The sequence below is a fragment of the Microcaecilia unicolor genome, chromosome 4 (genome assembly GCF_901765095.1).
Source record: "Microcaecilia unicolor chromosome 4, aMicUni1.1, whole genome shotgun sequence".
In the NCBI taxonomy this organism is placed as follows: Eukaryota; Metazoa; Chordata; class Amphibia; order Gymnophiona; family Siphonopidae; genus Microcaecilia; species Microcaecilia unicolor.
Genome location: NC_044034.1, coordinates 232394760 through 232421067, shown reverse-complemented (window position 1 = coordinate 232421067; position 26308 = coordinate 232394760). Strand labels below are relative to the sequence as shown.

Genomic DNA, 26308 nt, shown 5'->3' with positions numbered 1-26308 from the left:
GAACTATAGGCTCATAAGCCTTACTTCAGAGGCTGGAAAGATAATGGTGGCACTGCTCAAGGAAAGGATAATGAGTTTCCTTGAATCCAGCAGGTTAGAAGATCCGAGGCAATGTGGTTTTAGCAAAGGAAAATTGTGTGAAACAAATCTGATTTATTTGACTGGGTGACCAGAGAATTGGATAGAGGACATGCGCTGGATGTCGTCTACTTTGATTTCAGTAAAGCCTTTGACATGGTCCCTCATAAAGGCTCATAAATAAACTCAGTGGGCTAAAGTTAGGACATAAAGAGGCTAATTTTCAAAGCACATAGACTTACAAAGTTATATAGGCTATTGTGTAACTTTGTACATCGATGTGCTTTGAAAATGAACACCAAAGTGGTATGCTGTACAGCGCTGTGTATGCCTTGTAGCGCTATAGAAGTGTTAAGTAGTAGTAGTAGTAGTAGAACTGGTTATAAGTACATAAAGTACATAAGTATTGCCATACTGGGAAAGACCAAAGGTCCATCAAGCTGTTTCCAACAGTGGCCAATCCAGGTCACAAATACCTGGCAAGATCCCAAAAAAGTACAAGACATTTTATACTGCTTATCCCAGAAATAGTGGATTTCCCCCAAGTCCATTTAATAATGGTCTATGGACTTTTCCTTTAAGAAGCCGTCCAAACCTTTTTTAAACTCCGCTAAGCCAACCACCTTTACCATATTCTCTGGCAACGAATTCCAGAGTTTAATTACATGTTGAGTGAAGAAAATTTTTCTCTGCTTTGTTTTAAATTTACTACAGTGTAGCTTCATCGCATGCCCCCTAGTACTAGTATTTTTGGAAAGTGTAAACAGACGCTTCATAACTACACGTTCAACTCCACTCAATATTTTATAGACCTCTATCATATCTTTCCTCAGTCGCCTTTTCTCCAAGCTGAAGAGCTCTAGCTGCTTTAGCCTTTCCTCCTAGGGAAGTCGTCCCATCCCCTTTATCATTTTCGTCGCCCTTCTCTGCACCTTTTCTAATTCCACTATTTCTTTTTTGAGATACGGCGACCAGAATTGAACACAATATTCGAGATGCGGTCGCACCATGGAGTGATACAAAGGCATTATCCTCATTTTTGTTTTCCATTCCTTTCCTAATAATACCTAACATTCTATTTGCTTTCTTAGCCGCAGCAGCACACTGAGCAGAAGGTTTCAACATATCATCAACTATGACACCTAGATCCCTTTCTTGGTCTGTGACTCCTAACGTGGAACCTTGCATGACGTAGCTATAATTCAGGTTCCTCTTTCCCACATGCATCACTTGCACTTGCTCACATTAAACATCATCTGCCATTTAGACGCTCAGTCTCCCAGTCTCGTAAGGTCATCTTGTAATTTTTCACAATCCTCCCGTGATTTAAGGTCTTTGAATAATTTTGTGTCATAAGCAAATTTAATTACCTCACTAGTTATTCCCATCTCTAGGTCATTTATAAATATGTTAAAAAGCAGCGGTTCTAGCACAGACCCCTGGGGAACCCTATTAACTATCCTTCTCCATTGAGAATACTGACCATTTAACCCTACTCTCTCTTTTCTGTCTTTTAACCAGTTTTTAATCTACAATAGAACACTACCTCCTGTCCCATGACTCTCCAATTTCCTCTGGAATCTTTCATGAGGTACTTTGTCAAATGTCTTCTGAAAATCCAGATACACAAAATAAACCAGCTCACCTTTATCCACATGTTTGACTGACAGGTGGCAGAGGGTGGTGGTAAATGGAGTCTACTCGGAGGATAGAAATGTAATCTCATACCTCTAGTACCTTTCAATCTGAATTTGGGGTACCACAAGGATCCTCACATTCCCTATAATTGTTTGACATATTTCTGAGTCCTCTATTGACAATATAGTGCCTCATGGCCAGCTAGCTCCATCTGCCTCTTCAGTATTTGAAGCTTCCAAAGCAGTGTTACACCGCATAACATGAACTTTCCTCACAGCGGGTGAACGCCCCAGAACAGGAGCAATAACACAAAGGAGGGACAAATTCAACCTCCTGTAACAGAACAGAAATCCTGAAGACTGTTTTCCAACTTCTCCCAATGAGGGAACGTATCTACAGGAAAAACTGAACATAAAACAACATCAATCACACAATGTATCACTGAGGGAGGGCTCATGGATTCATCTGCTATGACTAAAGGAAAGAAAATTACCAAGGTAAGAACCTAATTTTTCCTTCCTTGTCATCAAGTAAATGAATCCATTACGAATGGGATGTATCAAAGTAATCCCTAGATAGGGTGGGAACAAGCCACACCACGCGCCAGCACTTGTGCTCCAAAATGCGCGTCTCTCCTGGCAGCCAGATCCAGCCTGTAATGTCAGGCAAAAGAGAGCTTAGAAGCCCATGTCACTGCACTGCATATCTCTTGCAGAGAGAGTGCGCCAGTTTCAGCCCAAGAAGAGGAAATCGCTCTTGTGGAATGTGCCTTAAAGGCTTCAGGCGCAAGGCCGGCCAGACAGCAGACAGGCTGAAAAAATAGCTTCCTTGAGCCAACGGGCTATAGTGGCTTTAGACACTGGAGACCCTCTGCGTGGACCTGATAACAGGACAAAAAGATGATCAGAGGTCCTAAAAGCATTTGACATGCGCAGATACTGCAACAGAGCCCTTCGCACATCTAGAAGGTGAAATTGCCCAAAGGCTTCCGGAAACTCCTCTCTGGAAAAGGAAGGCAGGAAAATAGGCTGGTTTAGGTAAAACGCTGAAACCACCTTAGGCAGGAAGGAAGGCACCCTACGTACCATAACTCCGGACTCTGAGAATTGCAGAACAGGACAGCACCTGGAGCTCAGACACCCGTCTCGCCAAAGTAATGGCCACCAAAAAGACCGTCTTTAGGGTCACATCCTTCTCTGAAGCTTGCCTTAGGTGCTCGAAGGGCGAACACTGAAGGGCCTTTAAAACTAACCCCAGGTTCCAGGCCGGACACGGAGCCCGCACGGGAGGACGGAGCCGAAGCACCCCTCTAAGAAACCGTGCCACATCTGGATAAGCAGCCAGGGAGAGGCCAGTAACCTTCCCTCGAAAACATGCTAAGGCTGCCACTTGAACACGCAGGGAATTATAGGCAAGGCCTTTTTGTAAACCATCCTGCAAAAAGTCAAGTATCAGCGAGACAGAAGCCCGCATAGGTGTAATCACTTTAGCAGCACACCAAGCCTCAAATTGGCGCCAAATCCTGGCATAAGCCACGGAAGTGAAATGCTTGCAGGCCTGTAGGAGAGTGGAAATTACTTTACTGGAATAACCCTTGTCTCTCAATTGCGCCCTCTCAATAGCCATGCCGTAAGATCAAAGCGGCAGGCGTCCTCCATGGTCACCGGTCCCTTTGACAACAGATTCAGTACCAGAGGCAAAGGAAGGGGAGCCTCTACCTGCATCCGCCGGAGGTCCGCATACCACGGCCTCCTGGGCCAATCCGGGGCAATGAGAACCACCTCTCCTTGATGTAGCCGAATCCGCAGGAGTACTCGCCCTATCAAGGGCCACGGAGGGAACACATACAGGAGGCCCTGAGGCCAGGGTTGAGCCAAGGCATCCAACCTTGCCGAGCGAGGATCTTTCCGTCTGCTGTAAAAACATGGGACTTTGGCATTTGCGCCTGAGGCCATAAGATCCGCTACGGGCGTCCCCCACTTGGCACAGATCTGAAGAAACATTTCGTCTGCCAGTTCCCACTCCGCTGGGTTGACTTGATGCCTGCTTAGATAATCGGCTTGCACGTTGCTCTGACCTGCAATGTGAGCTGCTGACAGAAACTGCAGATGTAGCTCGGCCCACTGGCAAATCTGCACAGCCTGCGCGGCCAGTGCTCTGCACTGAGTGCCGCCTTGTTGATTTATGTAGGCCACTGCTGTCATGTTGTCCGACAGAACTCTGACAGCCAATCCTTCCAGGGTTGAGTGAAAGGCCAGAAGAGCCTGGAAAATCGCTTTAAACTCCAAGCGATTGATGGACCACTCCGACTCCTCAGATGTCCAGAGACCCTGGGCATGCCTTCCTCGGCAATGTGCACCCCAGCCCTTCAGGCTGGCATCTGTTACCACCAGGCACCAATCGGGGAGCGCTAGCAGCATTCTTCGCCGCAGCATGCTGTCTGAGAGCCACCATTCCATACTGAGCCGGGCTGCAGGGAGCCACGTGAGTCTGCACTGATAATCCTGAAAAATTGGAGACCATCGTTGAAGCAAGGAGCACTGCAGAGGTCTCAGGTGCGCTCTCGCCCAGAGCACCACTTCCAAGGTGGCCGTCATCAACCCTAACAGCTGGACAATGTCCCAAGCGCGGGGGCGAGGCATCCTCAGGAGCAGACGGACCTGGTTCTGAAGCTTGCACCGCCTTTGCTCAGAAAGAAAAACAAACCCCGAAGCTATGTCGAACCGGACCCCCAAATATTCTAGAGATTGAGAGGGGGTCAGGTGACTTTTGGCCATATTGACGACCCAGCCCAGAGATTGAAGTACTGAGACCACTCTGGCTGTTACTTGATGACTCTTCTCTGTAGAGTCCGCTCTGATGAGCCAGTCGTCTAGGTACGGGTGAACCCGAATATCCTCTCGCCTCAGAAAAGAAGCTATTACCACCATTACCTTGGAAAAGGTTCGGGGAGAGATAAGAAGAAAACCTGAAATCCAAGTGAGTAGGCGGTGATCAACAGTATCAAAAGCAGCAGATAGATCAAGAAGGATAAGGATAGAGACCTTTGAATCTGGCTAGCCTGAAGATTCCTAAAAGAATTGGGTGAGATTGGATGGGACTGGGGGGGGAGGATGTTTAAGTGTGAAAGTTATCAGAAGAAAGTCAGAGAGGGGAAGAACTGAGGCGCAGAAACCGGAAAGTGAGCAGTTTGAGAAGAAGGTAAGATCAAGACAGTGGCCATTCTGGTGAGTGGGGGTAGTGGAGCACAGTTGAAGATTTCAGTATAGACCCAACATGGGCCATGTTTCAGTGCACAGCACCTACGTCAGGGATCAAATTATTTCTGATTTTTTGTTTGGAAGCAGAGGTATTTTATGACCTTAAGACATCGAATCACTATTTCATAGCAGACGGGATATCTTCTTATTTGATTAAGAAAATTCGACTGCTGCATATAATATCCATTTCCTGTCAGAAATAATTTGACCATTGACAAGTTGCTGTGTGCTGAAATATGGCCCGTGTCGGGTCTATACTGAAATATCTATTTTTTTAATAAATAGAACTGTGTCCCGTTTCTGAAGGCGCTTGGTGCTTTTTTGCTGTACTTTGTTAGTTTGGTAGTACAAACCTCATTGTTTATTAGTGAAAGGAATTAGAATTCAGATTTGCCATGTTACAAAATTATTATGCAACTCACCACCATTTAGATGTGGACTAATGATTTTACCAATTACCTCAAACTATAAGTCTGTGCCTAAACAGCAGTGTACAATTAAACTAATCTCATTCTCACCAATCAAAACAGTGAGAGGGAATAAAAACTAAGATGAATTTGGAGCCAAGAACCACTCAGGTGATACAATTTTTAAAACACGTGATTATTTATATATGATGACATAGCTGGAGTGGGAGGTGTTATGTTGGGGCGACCAAGCCTCTTGTGGTGTTTTTGCCGGAGGTATGGTATTGAGGGTGCTGAGCCTCTCTTTTTGTTTTTGTTGGAGTGGGTGGTGTTGTGCTGGAGCTGCTGGGCCCCTCGTTGTCTTTCTGAGGGTGGAAAGTGCTCTCTAGGGGCCACTGAGCCTGTCTTGTTGCCTCTGTGGAGGTGGGAAGTGCTGTGTAGGGGGCCTTCAAACTTGTCTTGTTCTTTTTGTAGATATGGGATTTTTTTTAGGGGCAGGGGAATCTAGAAAGAGGTGTCCCTTCCCTGACTCCAATTCTGTTCTCTTACATACCTACCCCCTCTTTCCCCACCCTCGGTTCTCAATCTTCACTCTAGTTCCTTTTCTCTCCCAACTGCCAGTATAAACACATACACCCCCATCTCCCTACCACTGTCTCAAACATCTTGATCCCCCATTCCCTATTTCACACACCTCTCATCCCCCCTAATCACACAACTACCATCCCTTCTCTCTATCACACACACAATCTCTCACCACTTTTTCAAACACCCCTACCTTTTTCTCATACCCTAATCCTTTTTAGCCCTTCTTTCACTCCCCCATCTCCATCCTCTCTTTAATGTAAAGCCTCTATCCCTTCTTTAGCTCACCTATTCCTCTCCTCCATCCTTTACAGATTGGGTCAGCAGGAGGAGGAAAGCAACAACACTTTGGGACTTATCTTCCTCCTCTGCTGCCCAGAGGTTGGCAGCTGTTTGTACAATGCAGAACAGCATACTGTTGCACTCTAAAAGTAACAATTGGGCTTTGGGCAGCAGAAGAAGAGGACATAACCTGGAATGCCGCTGCTCTATTCATCTTTCCAGCACAATTAGTATGGAAGCAAATAACTGGGCAGAGAAGTGGAAAAGAAGATGGAATATATCGCCAGGAAGCTTCAGCCTTCTTAACTCAGTTTGGCCCATGATCTCTTTGAGCAATTCTGCAGGAAAGATGGGACTTGCAAACTTTTGGACAACAGCAAAACTGTCTATTACCTTTATATGTATTGCAGAATTATTAGAAGTTTCTCCTTTGTTAAACAAAACTTTAGAAATTCTATGTGAAGTAATTCTTTCTAGTATAGCTGTCTCCAAACCCACGTACAATGTCATTTGTACTTCATTGTACTGTGTTAAGAATGTCTTACTGCCCTGCAAATGCAGAATAAAAGGATGATAGCAAAAACTGTAAAACATTTTTTATTTCAGCATCACACGGGTTTAAAGGTTAATAGACCCTTGCAAGATTAAATAATGCAGACATATGGATAGTTACCAAAGCAAACTTTTCTTTCAAGATCACCTTTTATTTTCAGAAAATTCTGTATGCACTTTGTGTATCATTTTAAGTTAAGCTGACAATGTTATACATTGCAAAATAAAAGAAAGAAAAGTAATTAGAATAAACCAGGTTTCCAATAAAAATAAAAGTATAGTATAAAGAAGTTCATAATGATTAGGTTGTGAAAGCATTGTTTCCATATGATACCACTTTTTTATATTCCACACTCTGGACAAAATAATTCAATTTATGCAAATAAATATCAAAATGCATAATATTCACACATCTAAACTGGCCATTTCAAATGTATACAGTGGCAAGTTTTTAATACCTGTGCAATAAGCTCTATATATCATTAGTTGATATAAAATTTCAAATATTAGTTTGCCTATGCCAGTTTACAGTCATGGTCAGTGCAGTGCTAATTTCTCACTTAAAAACATGATTTTTTTTAAACTGTTTTACAGAGAAAATCTTACAGATGATCCAGCATTTTTGTGATACCACACTGTTGTAATCTCCTAGTTTTCTTTGATATTAAGCATTACTTATAGTGTAGCATTTTCAAATTATTGTTATTAAACTAATTTACATCAATAGAACATGACACAGTATGTTAACCCAGCTTCATAAAAGCTTTCTAAAATATTTTTTACCTGAATTTGTTCAGCTTTCAGAACAAATGTAAAGAGGTTTTCCTTGCAGTAAAGAATTATCCAAAGTGAGATAATATAAAATAAGAAAAAGAAAAAGGAGGAATGATAGAGAAAACACTCCTTGGGCCCCTTTCAGATTCAAGTGAGCAGAAGGCTGTCTTGTGTTTTCTGAATCAAAGCTTTGCTTGAAGTACGAGAATAGGTCACAGAAGAATTTGAATTAGCTCTTTGTAATTAGTGCTCCTCAAGCTACAAGGAATGACCATCACATTTACAGTATACAGGCTCACTCATGAATGAATTCCAGGATTTGTTCTCATGTGATCCAAATTAGTAGTCCTTTCATTTTTCAGCCATAACTGGTAGTCAGGTTTCTTCCTTGACATGAACTAACTTGTAGAGGGTAAATTTATAATGGAGTGCCTAGGCTGCAAAGATACAGAGACATATATTTTGCAGGTATAAATTTTCTATACAAGTTTGTATGGATGTACATGTGGGGTAAATATTCAAAGTGATTTATCTAACTCTGGGCAATGAAGCGACATTCCAAGGATAGTGCCAGCATTTATCTGAGCACTGGTAATGAGTGTCATATAGTAACTAAGTAAAAGTAACTAGTTACTGTACTTAAGTAAAAGTTTTGTCACTTTTAATTGTAAAGATGTACAGAAAACATTTGATATATTTACTTTTATGAAGTAATTTCACCCATTTTTACTACTTTTACTTAGTCACATCTGATACTTGAAGTTAAATGTACAAAGTAAAAGCAGAAGCAATGGCAATTCCTTGATAAACCAAATGTGAACAGTGGATCATCTCATCTTAAATTTTGCTGTTCAGGGGAAATAGTCTAAGAGAACAATGGAGTTGCCTGTGTTTGTTGAAATGGTTACTGGTCTCCAGCCAAACAGAACAATGATGATTTGGGTCACTTTGAAGCTCAAGCTGGTTGAAATATCTCAATCACAACAAACTACTAGTCATACCATGGAAAAATTTTACATTGGGGTGACTATCCACTGGATTGATAGAGTCTTTAGAAAGGAAGTTTCCTTGCCTGGCTTTAAGAAGATTGAAGGATTGGCAAATATTTGTGCCCATAGCACTGAAACAGTTCTTCTTACCTTAATATCCAAATTCAAACACGAAATAGCAATTGGAAACCGTATCCTTCTCCTACAATTTGACTTATCCAGCGCTTTTGACATGGTTGATCATACTATCCTAACTAAACTTCTGGACAAACTTGGGATCGGTGGCAATATCATTAACTGGATAAAAAGCTTTATTACCACAAGATCTTACCAAGTCAAAGGAACGACAAACATAACTTCCCCATGGTCATCTGAATGCGGGGTACCGCAGGGATATCCGCTTTCCCCGATACTATTCAACCTTATGATGATTCCCCTAGCCAAGTTACTAGCCAAACATGGCCTTAAACCCTTCATCTATGCTGACGACGTCACTATATTTATCCCCTTTAAATCTAATCTATCTGAAATCTCCGATAAAATAAATATAGGCAAGACCACCCTAACCACTTGGGCTAACGCTTTCAAGATGAAATTAAACAAAGAGAAAACACAGTGTCTAGTCCTTTCATCTCAATACTCTCCACTTCTCCTGACTACTCTTAGCACCCCAGACGTTAAACTCTCCATATCTGATAACCTAAAAATACTTGGAGTAACGACCGATAACCATTTATCATTCGAAAACCATGCTACATTGATCACAAAAAAAATGTTTAATATGATGTGGATTTTGAAACGAGTGAAATCATACCTTCCCCTGGACACCTTTTGGAACCTAGTACAATCCACAGTACTCACGCATGCAGATTACTGCAACAGTGTTTTCTTAGGCTGTAAGACCCTAATCCTGAAGAAACTTCAGACTACCCAAAACATGGCAGCCAGACTTATCTTTGGCAAGTCAAGATTCGATAGCGCAACACCTCTTCGAGAGAAGCTTCACTGGCTCCCCATCAGAGAAAGAATAAATTTTAAGTCCACACTCTGATTCATAAGATCATATATGGAGAATCCCCTAACTACATGAATAACCTCATCGACCTCCCAACCAGAAATAGATCGTCTTCTCGTACTTACCTCAATTTACACCTTCCCAACTGCAAAGGTATTAAATACAAGACCTCCTATGCATCCAGTTTCTCCTTTTTGGGCAGCCAGCTTTGGAACGCTCTGCCAAGATCCATCCGAACAATCAACGACCGTCTACCATTCAGAAAAATGTTGAAGACCCATCTCTTCAAGAAAGCTTACCCTAATGACCCAACTTTTTAAGCCCACCCATGATTCCTGCCCCAACGATTATTATACCTTTGACCATGTCTCACAATCTCCTTATGCTCATTCCTCAATCTCTTCCTCTCCAACCTTTCTACTCCTTACCCCTCCCAATCTCTTCTCCTTTTGCTCATCCTATCTTTGTTTACTCTCCATGCTCAATTTACATATCCTCAAAACCCCACTACTACTATGTTTACTACAACTTGTAACATTCTCCTTCAAGACTTTGTAATTCTATTTACTATGTAAGCCGCATTGAACCTGCTATGTGTGGGAAAGCGCGGGGTACAAATGTAATTAATAATAATAATTAATGTTCTTGCATCAGTTATTTTTAACATATTCATAAGGAGTTTGCCATCAGACAGTCTGAACAGTAATGGACAATGATTCTGGTAGGAACCCTCTGCACTACTTCCTTTACTAGCCCTGGTTGTCCTAAGGAGTCCTAAGGGTAAGAGAAGACTAGCGCTTTTGATAAATTTCTGGCATGTTTTCTCCCTCAGAATCATATCTTTAGGAAGAAGATAAAAACTTTTTTATTCAAGAAATATGTATTATATAAATATAAATATTGCTGTGCTTTCCTGTCAAACAAATGGAGTTCTTATATGTTATTTTAAATTTTGATATTTTATTGTTTAAGATGTAAACCGTTCTGGTTTGTGTATGCAATAAGAAATGGTATAGAAAATAAATAAACGATAAATAAAATAAAAAATATTATAGTTAGGTCCTGTTAATTGAAATTTCCATTGTAATTCTCAGAGGTTTGTTATGGTTTCTTTTTGATATTTGTTACCTGCTTAGAACTGTAAGGTAGCAGCAGGATATAAGTCCAGATATAATGTAATGTAATAAGCAATGACCACTCACTCCTGCCCCTTGTGGCTCTGGCCTCAAAATGGCCACATTGACCTCTATTTTGAGACCAGAGCCATAAGGGGCAGAAGAAAGTAAGCATTAACTTTTGGACCTCTAGCCCACCTGGGCTATTAAAATTAGGGGTTGGTAAGGTGGGGAGTTCTTGTTGGATCTATTTCTTTTCTTTGGGTGGGGAGTGGGTGGCCTGCCCAGACACCTTTATGCAGATTTCAGCCCATTATTCAGCTGGGATCCACAAAGGTGTCTTATGTGGGTCCTGACTGAATAGCTGACAGCTTGACAAGAGTCCATTCAGATCTGGATATTCAATGCTAATTTTAAAACCTGCTAATCACTGCAAGCTGAATATTGACCAGATATTTATTAGCATATGTGTATACCTTGCAACTCCATCTCAGCTCTACCCACAGAAAACCTATGCATGTTGTGATCCCTTAAGGAGGTCTCACCGAGTGTTCAGGGGAAGTGTCCAGCATTTAGACTCAGTGTTCCCTGAGACACCAAGGAAACTAGGCAGGTGACTAGGAGGGTCTTTTACTAAAGCTTAGCTCAAGCTATCTGCAGCACGGCCCATAGGAATAAAACTGAATCTGTGGCTGAAATTCATTGCTCACTTTCAGCTGAAACCAAAACCAGCCCCGACCCCCTGATACCAGACAGAGCCCCCCATCTCGGATCTACCAGTGAATCCTCACCCCCAATATTATCTTAAACTCTAGTGGTCTAGTGGCTGCTGAAGGTCTTGGTAGCCACTTTCATAGCAGAGACTGCAGGGTGAGGGGGGGGGGGTGGTTTTTTTAATGGATGCAGCCCATTTACTCATCTGAACTGCTATACTATGTGATTTAAACCACTAGCAAATGCAGACAGCACTATTCAGGTTCTTTTGGATTTTTGTGTGACCTGCAAATAAGAACATAAGAGTAGGCATACTGGGTCAGACCAATGGTCCATCTAGCCCAGTATCCTGTTTTCCAAACTGTGGCCAAGCAAGGTCACAAGTACCTGGCAGAAACCCAAATCGTGGCAACACTCCATATTACAAATTCCAGGGCAAGCAGTTGTTTCCCATGTCTGTCTCAATAGCAGACTATGGACTTTTCCTTCAGGAATTTGTCCAAATCTTTTTTTAAACCCAGATATGCTAACTGCTGTTACCACCTCCTCTGGCAAAGAGTTCCAGAGTTAGCTATTCGTTGAGTGAAAAAATAATTCCTCCTATTTGTTTTAAAAGTATTTCCATATAACTTCATTGAGTGTCCCCTAGTCTTTGTACTTTTGGAACGAGTAAAAAAATCAATTTAGTTCTACTCGTTCTATACCACTCAGGATTTTGTAGACCTCAATCATATCGCCCCTCATCCGTCTCTTTTCCAAGCTGAAGAGCCCTAACCTCTTTAGCATTTCCTTATTCGAGAGGAGTTCCATCCCCTTTATCATTTTAGTCCCTCTTCTTTGAAACTTTTCTAATTTCAACATATCTTTTTTGAGATACGGCAACCAGAACTGAATGCAATACTTAAGGTATGGACACACCATGGAGCGATACAAAGGCATTATAGTATTTTCGGTCTTATTTACCATCCCCTTCCTAATAATTCCTAGCATACTGTTTGCTTTTTTGGCCACCGCCACACAGAGCAGAAGATTTCAGCGTATTATCTACGACACCCAGATCTCTTTCTTGAGTGCTAACCCCCAAGGTGGACCCTAGCATCAAGTAACTGTGATTCAGATTATTCTTTCCAATGTGAATCACCTTGCATTTGTCCACATTAAATTTCATCTGCCATTTGGACGCCCAGCCTTCCAATTTCCTAAGGTCTTCCTGCAATATTTCACTGTCCGCACGTGTTTTAATATGATACCTTTTTTAATGGACATAACTTAATACATTTCTTGATTAGCTTTCGAAGGTTGTCCTTCGTCAGATCAGAAATAAGCAAATGTTGGTAGATGACAGTATACATAAGTGAAACATCAAAGCATTCCAGTGATAGTCTAATAGGATGGGGTGGATAGATGCGAGACAGGATATGCATGGAGACAGGAGGGTGACAAAGCAGTACAATTTTATGGTTTATAATGGGCTATAAAACCCAGATCTTTGTTAAGTCCTGTCTGGTGGGTGTCAAAATATTTAATCATTCTGACTTCAAAGGTCTTAAGTTCCTGTATTGTTTTAAAGTTCCCTTTTAAGATTCTTACTATGAAGTCACTGGTACAGTGCTCTGGTTTTGTAAAGTGCTGCCCCACGGGCGTGACATCTTTATTAGTACTGGCATTTTTCATGTGGTGTCTATGTAAATTAAATCACTATAACAAGAACAAAATATAAGAAAAACAATGACCTGCATTAGGGGCTTATTGCCCATTTATGTTTAAACAAAAGAGATCTGCATGAAATATAATATTAGAGTTTAATTCTACTTCCATTTAATTTCAATATATTCTATCATCTTTATAACACTAGGCTTCCAAAGGCAGATTACAACAGTTAAGGTGAACCCATCAGGAAGCAGGCTAGCCTCACTAAAATCTGGCCATCTATATTGTATAGCACAGTGAAGAAAAATGAGCACAAACTACAGAGTTTATAATTGCGGTTTCTACCAACTACAATAATTTTTGAATAATTTTAATGATATTCAATTGTTATTTATTTTTGCCTCCACCTTTTAAGGCAGTACCTATCCAATAGAAACGCTTTTAGACTTGTTACAGATGGACCAACAATAAAGAACGACAACGTGAATACAGCAACTCATAGGTTTGCTCGCTTTGTTTTGAGAGTATGACAATGACGGCTGCGAGGGGGGAGTGGATACAGAGATTAACCAACTTCCTTGCTTACAGTGGACTAGATAGGCTTACTCCCCAAACCTCCTTGCCTCTGATGCTATTTGGCACGTGGATGTGTGTCAGTGTGCCCTTGCTGCCCCTTAGTAATCATAAATCGTAGTATATGCTTCGCTGCATCAGCCCCGGCAGAAAGAAAGTGCAGCTGCACTGAATATATTACATGGAAAAAGCAGTTTTTGATTACAAATACATCGGCGCGCCGTACTAGTGAGTTTCAAGCGCTGGTACAATATGAGTCGTACACTCAAATATTGCATAATAAGATGTTCCTTCGACCACATCCAAAAAGTTCTTCCTAAGGTGGTGTCTCCAAATCAGTCCATAATACTTCCAGTATTCTGTCCACCTGCTCATACTGATGCTAACCAACGTCGATTGCATACTTTAGATTGTGCGCGAGAATTTACTATTTCTTTAACTCGCACAACGTGGCCAAGCCGCCCAGCTCAGTTATTTCTTTCTCCACGGGTGCGGCATCTGCCTCAAGCAACTATAAAACATACTTTGCCGCAATGGATAGCGGTTTGTATCTTTTTCTACTATTAAAATGCAGATTCCTCATGACACCGCTCGTCGTCATCACACAGTGGCCAGTACAAAAGCGCATCTTCACAGACCTTCCCCTACAGAGATCTGTAAAGCAACCACACGGCTATCCTTGCGTACTTTTACGAAGCACTAGCTACACTAATGCTGCTTTGTCTACCGACTCCAGTTTCAGACCTGTACGAGCGGCTGCGCTGTTCTCTGACGCAACTTCCTGTTTCCTGCAAGCCAAGGCGGGATGTAGAAAGAGAGGTTGTGTGTCATATGTAGTCCTAGGAGTTCTCAATCAAACCTCCTTGGCTTGGTGTAGTCAAAGAGGTTTAATCGAAACCTCCTTGTGTAGTAGTGTGTCATAGGGGACAGTCACGGGGAACCGGAGAAGGAAAGCAGTAGGATTGTTAGTGGGCGACCTCAGGTATGAGTTTGATGCGGGGGTGGGGCAGGTTTGAGGGATTGGTGCTGTATTGCGGACAAGGAGGAGAGTGGGACAACAGTTGGCAGATCATGCGGAGGGGAGGCCGATCCCCGAATGTGTGTGTGTGAAGATTGGTCCCCCGATTGCGTGTGAGGATGGTGCTCGGCATGTGAGAGTGTGACTTGGTATCTTTGTGAATCTTAAAAAGATCCTTGAACCTAGATGGATTATTTAATACAGATCTAGAGAATATTGTAAACCGGTATTATACATTTCATTTTCTTTTCATTTATGTGCATGTTGAAATGCATATATTTGATTTTTAGGCATATAAAATTCAATCATGCGTATGAAAATGATTGTTACAGTAACGTAAATGAGGAAAAACTGAAAAAAGACATGTTTATTAAAAATGGAAAATAAGAGGCAGGCTCATTTTAAAAGCACATAGACTATATAACTTTGCACCTAAATGTTTAAGATACTGTGGTTTGCTACATGGATGTGGTTATTTTAGCAGAGCAAAACCCTTTCAGGTCATTGTGGGGTTGTTGTTTTTTTGGTGTTTTTTTTTTTTAAACTCTGACACCAGTTTACTTATGCGTTGGTACAAGGGGGTAGTTTTCTAGCTGGTTTCTCTTGTTCTGGATTTCAACAGGCAGTGCTTAGTGTTGTAGGGTTCAGTAAACTCGGCCCCTGAGAGCTGAAGAGGTCTCCAGGGCTACTGGAGTGTAACATAACGTAACAGAGTAAGTAACGGCAGATAAAGACCTGAATGGTCCAGCCAGTCTGCCCAACAGTGTGTCAGGTGTTGTTTAACCATCGTAATGGAGTTAATGGAATGCAATAAATATTGAAAATGTTTTGCTGGTTTTCAGCCTGGAGTAGCCTAGTGGTTAGTGCAGCAGGTTAATATCACCAGTTAGTAGGATGTTTGGGTGATTAACACAAATTCTTGAAACAAAATCTGTTAGGTCATCCTCAGCCAGGTTCCAGTTTCCTGGTGGATGGTAAAATAGGTTGATGAACACCTGTTCAGATAAAGTAGTATCATTAATATTGCATGCAAGGGGAGGAATAGCTGGAGAGTATCTCTATTTTAAAGAAGATTTGCAGATTACTGATAACCCCTCCCCCTCTTTTATTAGATCTACATAGGGTAGAGATCTTGTAACCTGGCAGACATATATATCTTTTATAATAGGGTCATCTTTGAAGTGTAACTAGATTTCTTTAATCATGACGAGAACAAATGGTTCTTCCTCTGTCCATCCTCTTATGATTTCAGATTTATTTACTACTGGTCTTGCATTTTCATAACCTACAGGTATAGGTACGAATGAACTAGCATTTTTTGGGGCCATTTTATTTTGATTGGTGATTAGAGGCCTCATCCTTTAAACTATCATGAGTAAAGTGGCGCTCGGCGAAAGAGTGGGTTAATGTGTAGGAGCGAAGGTATTAGCATTATAATGGGAGGTTCTCACTTCTGTAACTAAAAGCATTTAATTTCAACCGTTGTTTAGAGAGTAAGATCACCGGTATATTGAGGTTTTCCTCGAGAGTAACAGCTTGATAATCGGAGAACTAAGGAATAAGCAACCATATAAACATCCACTTCCATAGGTTATTCATAATTATTATTTTTATTATGTGAAATGACAGTACCTTAAACTGGAGAACATGTTTTTTTTAAAGTATAGAGTCCACAAAAGGCCATGGTTTGAAAGGCTACTTTTTCCCTCGTCTGCCTGCATTTTGGAAACTGCTCTCCTTACAGTATGTACAAAGGAGTTGGCAGACAGAGGAGTTGGAACAGATGGAGAACTCAGGAGGCAGCACACATTTAAATAATGATCCACCTTATCGTTAAATAATGTGTACCTTGGAATCTCAGTCCCATTAGCTATCCTGCAGATATGCCTACTATATTTAACTGTCCTATATTATTTTTAGGCTTCTAGCATTTGTATATAGGCATTTTTGAAGTGTATTTTTTGTCGGTATCTGGAATCTACTTAGCAGTTGACAGGGATAATTTGCAACCTTTAATCTGTCTGCTCATCTCTAAAGGTACCTTCAAAAATGTCTATATTCAAATAACTGCATTCCCTGAAGGGCCAAGGTAAGGCTGTTCTTTCAGGTGATCTCTGTCCTCCAAGGCTCCACAGAGTTTGCCGGAATGGAGATGGGCCTTCTCTACTGTGTCCTTGTAACTTTCATCTATATATCTACCTCTGATCCTGTTGCTCTAGGCTTGTACTTTGAGAGCCAGGAATTCTTTGCACCAGGTGCACACACATGACTCTCTCCAGTTGGGAGATAATCATAAATGTAGCACTGAATGCGAAAGACTGGATAGCACCCATCTTGCATCTGGACTGCTGTCTGCATCTTAGTATTGGTGAGCTCTTTTGTTAAAGTTGGTAGGGGATATTTAAAGGGCCTTTTTTATGCTTTTGTTTTTGTTTGCTTATTGAATTGCAAATAACTTGTTTCATGGTAAATAATTTGTTGATTAAAATATCTTTTGGTGACAAATTTTCCCTCTTGTCCTCTTAATTTGGAATAATTGACTAAAAATTAAGTGATGATTGGGTGGGTGCAAGTTGCAAGTGGGTTGGGAAAGAAGACTAAACTAAGGGAAAATAATTTAAGATCCTATAATCAATCTAATGCCTACCGTTTTAATGTTTGAGGCCTATAACAACTAAAGTTAAATCAAGACAGAAGAATAGTAAACTCTTTAAACAAGGCAATAACTATTTTTTAATGAAATCAAAACAGGTTTATGTCACCAGGGTGCTCATTTTCAAAGCACATAGACTTACAAAGTTACCTGGAGGGGTATTTTCAATATGACATCTAAGTCCAACTTGGGACGTTTTGCTCAAAACATCCAAAATTCAAGTGGGGAATATAGCCATTTTCAAAATAGAAAAATGTCTATTTGCTAGATGTTTTTGCGCTCTGTGCGTTTCTTTTTGGTCCATTAAAAAAAAAACATACAAGTGAAAAACTCACAAAATCAAGCCATTGGGATGTAGGAGGAGCCAGCATTCTTAGTAGACTGTCCACACAAACATCCCAGAAGAGCAGTGGAGCACCCTTGTCTTCACACAAAAGGTACCAGGTACACAACTCACCGTTGCTCCCTTATGGTGACACCTTCAAAACCCACCAGCCACCTACTATACCCAACTGTACACCACTGCAATAGCTTATGGTTGCAGGTGTTACCTATATGTAGGTGCAGTAGGTTTTGTGTGTGTGTGTGGGGGGGGTGGGGCTAACACTTTCCACCACAAGTATACAGTTAGGGTGGATTATGAGCATGGGTCCCCTTCTCTACAGTGCACTGCATCGACCACTAAGCTACTCCAGAAACTTGCTTGCTGCTCTGATATGACTGGCTATAACATTTGAGTCTGTCATAGAGGCTGGTATGTACTGTTTCTTTTACATCTTTGGGGAGTGGGAGGGGGCCAGTGACCACTGGGGGGAATAAGAGGGAGTCATTCCTTTATTCCTGCAGTGGTTATCTGATCATTTAGGGCACTTTTATTTGGCTTATTAATTCTTAAAACAGGTCTAGCGCAAAACAGCTTAGTTTTAGTCCTGGACTCTTTTGTTTTGTTCCATTATGACTGAAAAATGTCCAGGTCTTAGGAATGTCCAGATGCCGCACTTAACATGCCTCTGACACGCTCCTTGAGATTTGAACACACTGCAGGCAAACAGCCTAGAAAAACATCTGGAAAATGGGTTTCGAAAATACTGATTTGGAGGTTTTTGTGAGAAAAAAGTCCAGGTGCTGCTTTATGCCACTTTTTTAGACGTTTTTCTCTTTTGAAAATGAGCCCCATAGTAACCTATGTAACTTTATAAGTTTATGTGCTTTCCAAATGAGCCTCTGCCTCTCCCAGCAAAAGTACTGTTCACTTAGCCAGAGAGGCTTTCCTTAGGAGAAAAATGCTCTCAATGAGTTTAATGCTGTCGGTGTTTTTTAAAAGTTGGCTCCTGTACTCTATCCATTTGTTTTATTTTTTCCTTTTATTTTGAATGTCTTAGTGAGAGTGCTGCAGTTGAGCTGGTGTTCCTCATTCCAGCTTTGCTGATGGCATGTGAGGAGCTAGAAGTAGAGCAGCTCATCAGCTGTGTTTGTGGACTGCGGGACAAACAGGATCCCAACTTCCAGCGTGCAGTGCAGTTCTGCTGGTCTCATTTCAGGTGAGTGTTGAGCACAGTAACTACTCACTGAGGAAAAGAGAAAACTGTGATGGATATTGGATATAGCTTCCAAACAGCTAGGATTGGATTTATTCTTGGTGCTTCTGTTTTATGGGAATCATTTGTGTAGGTTCTTTCTCATGGAGGAGGAATGGGAGAAAAGGCCTTGATAAACCAGCTACTAATGATTAGCTTTATCTTTCATTCTTTGATATGGAACTTTTATGATCCTCCTAAGCAAATGGGGTGACAGGAGTTGCTAACGTCTGCTGTTTGGCTCAGGAAGATACAAAATCTTTTCTCCTTCATACACAGGTGTAATGCAAGCAGATTTCTTCTTAGTTGAAATTGCAGTGTTTCCATCTTGTTGCATATCCAGACCTTATTTTTGGGCTGCATTTTGATTAAAATGTTTAATCTTGCGATTAAAAAAAATAAAGGCAGCAGGGAAACTTCAAATAACAATATTGTATTTATTAATAAAGTAACCATAAGAACAAGAACAGCCAAAAAAACACATTCAACATAAGTAAACTACATATACTGACTTTTAAGAACAGCAAAATGCATTCAGCATGTACATTAAATACCTTGTGCATTATGTTAGTGTTTCAGCCAGCTACTGAGACATACAAGTTTTTCAATATTGCCTGGTGAAAGAGCTGCCCATTTTGTTATTGACTGTGTCCTGAAAAGGAAAACAACTGCTCCATAAGGAACAGTTGTAGCTGCTGTTCCTAAGTGTTTCATAGCCAGTCTAGCAATGACTGGATGTGACGCTTCATGTTTCTTCCACCACTGAAGTGGGCATAACTCTGAGGTTTGGCAATGTAACGGTCAACAACTATGTTAGCAGATGTTTGTTCCAGTAATGGATCATCCTCGCAATCGGATGAATACGCAGCATATAAGAGAACATTCTTTTTAGGTGGTTCTGGACATTGCGTTTCAGTTTCTGCATCTGTTTCCTCATGTGACACTAGACTCCGCAGCGCCTTTCAGACATTGCATCGCTGATCTTTTGGCAAACATTTGAGGAGCTTGAAGCATGGGTTGCAATGCAGTTGCAGTATTCTGCTAGGACCAGTTTAGCTGCCTGCCTCTTAGATCAGTACTAAATGCTTCTTTGAAGCAAACCATATATGCTGAATCATCGTTGTACACCATCATAGCATGATGAAGATGGCATATGTTTGGCAGTATCACCAGTCTTCTATCACCCAAAGTGCGCCTACTCAACTCCAATGTGTCGTTATCACGTGCAAAATAATTTTTTTTCTTTTTTTAAAAGACCTCAGCATGGATGGAAGCGACCTATGTGGTTTCAGTGTCGCTTAAACATACCCCATATCGTCACTGGTCTTTGTCTTTTAATGTGTTTAAATTGCATGAATTGCATAAATTTTTCCTTTTTGTTATTTTTAAGGCTTTAAACTTCAAATGAATGTTTATATAAAGCTGTACTTAGCTTATCAATGATGTTGTCGGCTGTAGAGGGTTTTTCAATCCGACATGGCACGTGTTTCGCTGTCATGCGGCTTTCTAAAGGATAACCCCCTGAAATCCAAAAAAATGTTTATTAAACTATATTGTCTGTCAAGATCCCAAAAATCTTCATTTTACATCAAATTTAAGGCTCAAAAGGAACCGGCTCAGCTGCATTATTTACTTCTTAGGTAGCTCTCACTGACATGGCGACTGCTGTAATTTCAAGCCATCCGAAGATGGCGGGTCGGCGTCCAGATTTAAAGGACCGCCTTTACGGGAGTGAACCAGTCAGAGGGGAGGATAGATAAATACCTTAAATAAGGGTCGACCACTGTACCTCTGCGTTCAACCCTCTAGGAGTCACTGTGTTCAATGTGTATATCCAAAACTGTTCCAGGTAGTTTAATAAACTTTCTACCTGACCACGCTCTCACCCGGTGTTGACCATATCAATCACGTGCCATCGCATATCTTAATAATAAAAATAATATTAGCATTTGTATAGCGCCACCAGACGCACGCAGTGCTGAACACCTGACATAAAGAGACAGTCCCTGCTCAAAAGAGCTTACAATCTAAATACAGACAGACAAGACAGTTACGGGTGAGGGAAGTAATGGGTGAGAAGGAAGGGACAAGGGGGGAGGGCAATTTGAGTAGTGGCTAGGAGCTAAAAGCAGCAGTGAAAAGGTGGGTTTTCAGCATAGATTTGAAAACAGGTAGAGATGGAGCTAGACGTATAGGTCCAGGAAGTCTATTCCAGGCATAAGGTGCCGCGAGAGAAAAGGAATGAAGCCTGGAATTAGCAGTAGAGGAGAAGGGGGACGACAAGAGAGATTTGTCCAGTGAGCGGAGTTCACGGGGAGGAATGTAGGGAGAGGTGAGAGTGGAGAGGTAATGGGGGGCTGCAGAGTGGATGCATTTAAAGGTCAGTACAAGAAGCTTAAACTGTATGCAGAAGCGGACAGGGAGCCAGTGAAGTGACTTGAGGAGTGGGCTAGTGTGGGTATAACGATTCTAGCGGAAAATAAGTCGTGCCGCAGAAATTTGGACAGATTGGAGAGGAGAGAGATGGCTGAGCGGAAGACCAGTGAGAAGTAAATTGCAATAGTCCAAGCGAGAGGTGACAAAGGTGTGGATAAGGGTTCTGGTAGCGTATTCAGAAAGGATACTGATCTTGCCACTGATGATGGTATTGACGCCAATGTTCGACTAGAGGGGCTTGTAATGTTTCAGTGTTGATTCTAGACTTATGTTTATTTAATTGTAGCTTGATCAGGCGCCCACTTCTGCCAATATAAACCAAACTGCAAGGACACTCAATGGCATAGATGACGTTGCTACTATTGTATGTAGTGTTTTGCCTTGATTTCAGGGTAGACAACATATTTGGAACTGTCCATTCAAAGTGAGGGCACACCATTGGCAATGGCTGCAAGCCTCATGTGTTCCTAAAATCCCTGTCTTTCTAGGTTGGAAGTATCTCTCTGGAGCTAACAATTCTATTGGTTTCCCTCTTTTATATGCCACCAGAGGGAAGTCTTCAAATCCTTGGTGTAATTGTAAAATATGCCAATATTTCCGCATTGCTTGAATTATCAAGTGAGACAGGTGTGAGCCTGGCTATATTCTTTAGAAGGGAAATATGTTTTTAATTTCTAATTGTTCTGACAAATGCAATGAAATATTCAGCAATTTGGATTTAGAGGTGTTGATAGAAAAGCCGGAAACATCCCCAAACACCCAAAACAATGACATAATCTCAGACAGGGAGGTTTGAGGGTCTGAGAGAGTGAAAACTACATCTTGCAAAAAGCAGAATTTCTCCATCACCAAGGCAAACAGGAGTGGCAAAAGCGCACAGCCCTGACGCACCCCTCTCTCCAGGCTGAAAGCTTCAGTGTAAGCCCCATTGATGTGTAAGCAAGCTATTGGGTCCCTGTAGATAGTCTGAATCCAAAGCAAGAATCTACCTGATATACCTACCTTTTGTAAAGTAGCGAGCATGTATGGCCAGTATACCCTGTCAGATGCCTTTTCTGCATCGATACCTAAGATCATTGCGGGGCCCTTCCCCTGGTGAGCCTGCCAAATGAGGTGGCAGACCTTTCTAATAGTATCAAATGTTTTGCGCCCCTGAATAAAACCTGCTTGATCATTATTGTTCAACTGTGGCAGGTATTGTTGGAATCGATGTGCCAGGATCTTGGTGAAAATTTTATAGTTTGTTTAGCAGCCAGGAACCACACTGATCTGGTGGCTTCCCATGTTTTAAAAGCACCTTAACACCGGCCATCCGCCACAATTCAGGAAGCACAGCTCCCTACTCCAAGCTATTGAACAATTCTGTTAGAGGGCTAACTAGTTAGGATTTGAAGAGTTTATAAAATGTAGCTGTAAAACCATCTAACTCTGGTGCCTTCCCCAGGGGCATGTCTTGAGTAGCCCATCGAGTCTCCTTTTCCAAAATAGGTTCAGAAAGCTGGGAAGCCTCAGCCAGTGTCAAACAGTGCAAAGGGACTGAAGCTAAATATTTGTCTATAGTCGCTGAGGTGGTCTGACTTTCAGGGGTGTATAACTTTTTATAAAATTGTAAAATGGCCTTCTGAATCTGGTCTGAAGATGAGCAGTCTTTCCCTTGGGAGTCCCTAATATTTAATGCCGATGTATGTAATTGCTGCTTCTTTAGTTTGTGTGAGGAGGCTCCCAGACTTATTAACATGCTTGAAATATTCCTGCTTTAATGATTCTAGCTTAGCGGCACTGTCCTCTAAATCCAATGCTTGCAGGTCATTACGGAATTTAGTTAGCAACAATAATTGATCAGGAGCCAGGCATCCCGACTTGTGCATGTTCTAACAAGGTCTCCTTTTGTTGTGCCTGCTGCCTCCTGCGATAAGTGCTCAGAGCAATAATCTTGCCCCGAAGTACAGCTTTAAGTGCCTCTCAAAAAGTGGGAGGAGACACCTCAGGAGTGGCATTGAATTCAAAATATTCCATCATGCAGTCTCCACCTGGGAGATGTTTTGTTGGTCAGGAAAGATGCTATCATCATGCCTCCAAAATCGTTTACCCCTGCTAGACTCTACGATTGGGAGAGCCATGCATATTGGTGCATGGTTGGACCAAACTCTGGCCTCGATGGCTATGGAGCCCACCCAAGACACGAAATTTTTCCCCACCAACCACATATCAATTCTGGAATGAGTATCATTCACCTTGGAATAACATGTATAATCCCTCTCCCTAGGGTGTTAGAAACACCATATATCAATCCAGTCACATTCAGCTAGGAATTGGTGGAGGCACTCTGTCTGCCTTACTATACCCTACAGATTGAGCTGTGTTATCATATTAAAATCTCCCCCAATCACTAATTTACCAACAGCTGTCTTCAAAAGGAGTCTTCCCAGCAGTTGGTAGAATTTGCCCTGATCAGTATTAGGGGTATATACATTCAACAAGGTATAAAGGGAGCCCCCAAGTTCCACATTGAGAAGCAAATACCTCCCCTCAGGGTCACGTCATATGCCCTCTACCGATGGAGCACATTGGTTCCCAAAAACAATTGCCACCCCATTGTTTTTTTTTTTTTCTTATTGGAGGCAAAATAAATCATCTGATAATTCGTATGATAAAAGAAATGCTCATGTTTAGTGAGTAGATGTGTTTCCTGGACAAACCCTACTGCAATTTGCAAACGGTCTGCTTCTTTAAAATACAATTGTTATTTTTGTGGTACGTTTAAACCCCGCACATTTTAGAGATGCCCAAGTTGTGGACAGTTTGTATTCTGGAACTCAAAAAGAAATAAATGCACAAGAAGTTATCAAAACCTCCCCCGAGACAATAATGTCTACCCCCTATTGGCCATATCGAAATTGTGAGCATTAGGGTGTCGGTACCAAAAAGAAATGTGCACAACCTCTCCCCGTGCAGCCCCTCCCCACCCAATCCCTCACAACCCCCCTCCCCTCTCCACCCTCCTCCAAGATTGGCCATCTTTATATTGGGCCAGTAGGAAGTGACCTCATCTACAACTTAGGTTTCCTCTGGGCTGCACATGAAGCACAAAATAGAACAAAGCTCCCCACCCCCAGAGGAAACCCAGCATCAACCACAGTATCCCTCGCTTAATCTAATCTATAACAAAGTGCAGATCCTCTTGATTTGCAATCCTTAGGAGAGTGCACACTTATGTGATAACATCTATATGCTTAGAGAATAACAAAATATTCAGGACATTCTCAGCACTCACGCTTGTTCATCTGGGTGCAGCATAAGACGAGCTGGTTCCAAATGACGTTCTAAGTGTTTCTTCTGCTCCCCCTGATGCCACCACTGGCTGGTAGGAGTTCTTGATGTTGACTGCTCCCGTTGGGGACACTGTAGTTCTTCCAGCCACAGATTTGCCTCCTGCGGGATCTCTTGAGCTTTCTGTTTGCATGACTCTGTGCATTTTATTATTCACCACAAATGAGAGGTTAAAGGGGTAGTGCCATCGATATCAAATTTTTTGTGCATTGAGACATCTTGTAACCTCTCGGAACTCCGCCTCTTTAAGGTGATAGCTGACAAGTCGGTGAAAAGTTCAATTTTTGCTCCATTGACCATAATATGGCCCACTTGCCGGGCTGCTTGCAATGCCCGTCCTTTCTGAGGAAAGCGGAGAAAGCATGCTATAATATCACGGGGTCGATCCGAGGTACAAGGACCCAAGGCACGGTGTGCTCGCTCGAATTCGAATGACAGTTGCTCCTAGCCTGGGTGTGCTGCTTGCAAAAAAAGCTGACAAATCTGTTGCTACGTCTTCGCCCTTATCCCTGTCTGGCAGGCCCCGCGCCCAGATGTTGTTCCTCCATGCCCTGTTCTCATCATCCTCCACCTTCAACAACAGCTCCTCATACTTAGCATTAAGGAGGTCGCATCTTTTATTCAGGTTCAGCACATCCTGATCATGCATTTAGGCACTGCTCAGTGTTGATTTTCTTTATGTAGGCCTTCCACGTCTCCATGCAAATCCCTCTTGACACTGAGGATAGCTGCTTTTAATTCAGACATACAAAGTAAGAGCTCCTCTGGTAGCTGGAGCCTGTTGTGAGTTTCATTCTCCATCGTTCAATGTCCCCTCGGAGTCCATGTGGCTCCTCTCCTGTGCCTTTGTGGCCGCCATTTGCTGCGACTCCGGGCTCAGAGTGCATGCTGGCATGTAAGCATAGATTTGCAAGTCCGTGCATGGCTTTTTGCATCCAGTCGAGGTTCTGTTCATTTTCACTGCATATGGGGGCATGCAGCTGATGTAAGAGACCAGTCAGAAGAGCTTTTTATAGCGAAAAACAAGCAGAGGCAGCGGGAGCCCAAGGACTAAGCAGCCATTCATTTGGGTGACGTCGCTTCCTCCAATTTTACACCTCTCCTTAATGGAAACAACTATGTTCCTATCAAAACCAGTAGGTGTTACGCTTTCCTAGCATAACAGGTCTTTCAAATTGCTGATATCTTTCTTACCAGGCTGCTTTGGCTTGGAATTCCTTGACATTTCTTTTAGGTTATTAAGAAGTTATGTTCTGTTTAGGAAAGCGTTACAAAGTTTTTTTGTTTAAAAAGTATATCTTCTCTAACAAATAGGAAGCTTTATATTTGGATTTTGGCTGCTAAATAGTTGGAATGTTTAAATATAATTCCCTAGATTTTGTCTTGAGCAGTCTTGTTTTATTATCTGCATTGAACTAAAAAGGTAATTGTTGAATACAAAAAATCGTAATGTAAAGTTGACAACCCTTGAAGCTTTTTTGAGTCTCTTCTTGTCTACCCCCTTAGTGGTCTTTCTTCTGTTGAAGATTTTCACATCACCTTCAAAAAGTCAAAACTTCTCCTAACCCCTCTGTAGTAGTGCTGTACCATACAGCCTTTGTTTACTGTATTGACGAACTAAGTGATACACAAAATACTTCAGTGTATGGATGCAATGTTTAT

At 41.7% G+C, this 26308-nt stretch overlaps 2 protein-coding genes across 2 annotated transcripts in view; one reads left to right on the top strand and one right to left on the bottom strand.

Annotated features, from left to right (window-relative positions):
* OCA2 (OCA2 melanosomal transmembrane protein) overlaps positions 1-7657 on the bottom strand; it is a 229932-nt gene extending 222275 nt beyond the window's left edge. The window contains exon 1 of the mRNA XM_030201311.1: positions 7586-7657. The gene's annotated coding sequence lies outside the window, so the exon portion shown is untranslated. The remainder of the gene's footprint in view (positions 1-7585) is intronic.
* A 5810-nt stretch (positions 7658-13467) lies between these two features.
* TUBGCP5 (tubulin gamma complex associated protein 5) overlaps positions 13468-26308 on the top strand; it is a 268782-nt gene continuing 255941 nt past the window's right edge. The window contains 2 exon segments of the mRNA XM_030201310.1: positions 13468-14614; positions 18686-18844. Of these exon segments, the coding sequence (XP_030057170.1) occupies positions 18732-18844 (113 nt within the window). The 5' untranslated portion in view covers positions 13468-14614; positions 18686-18731.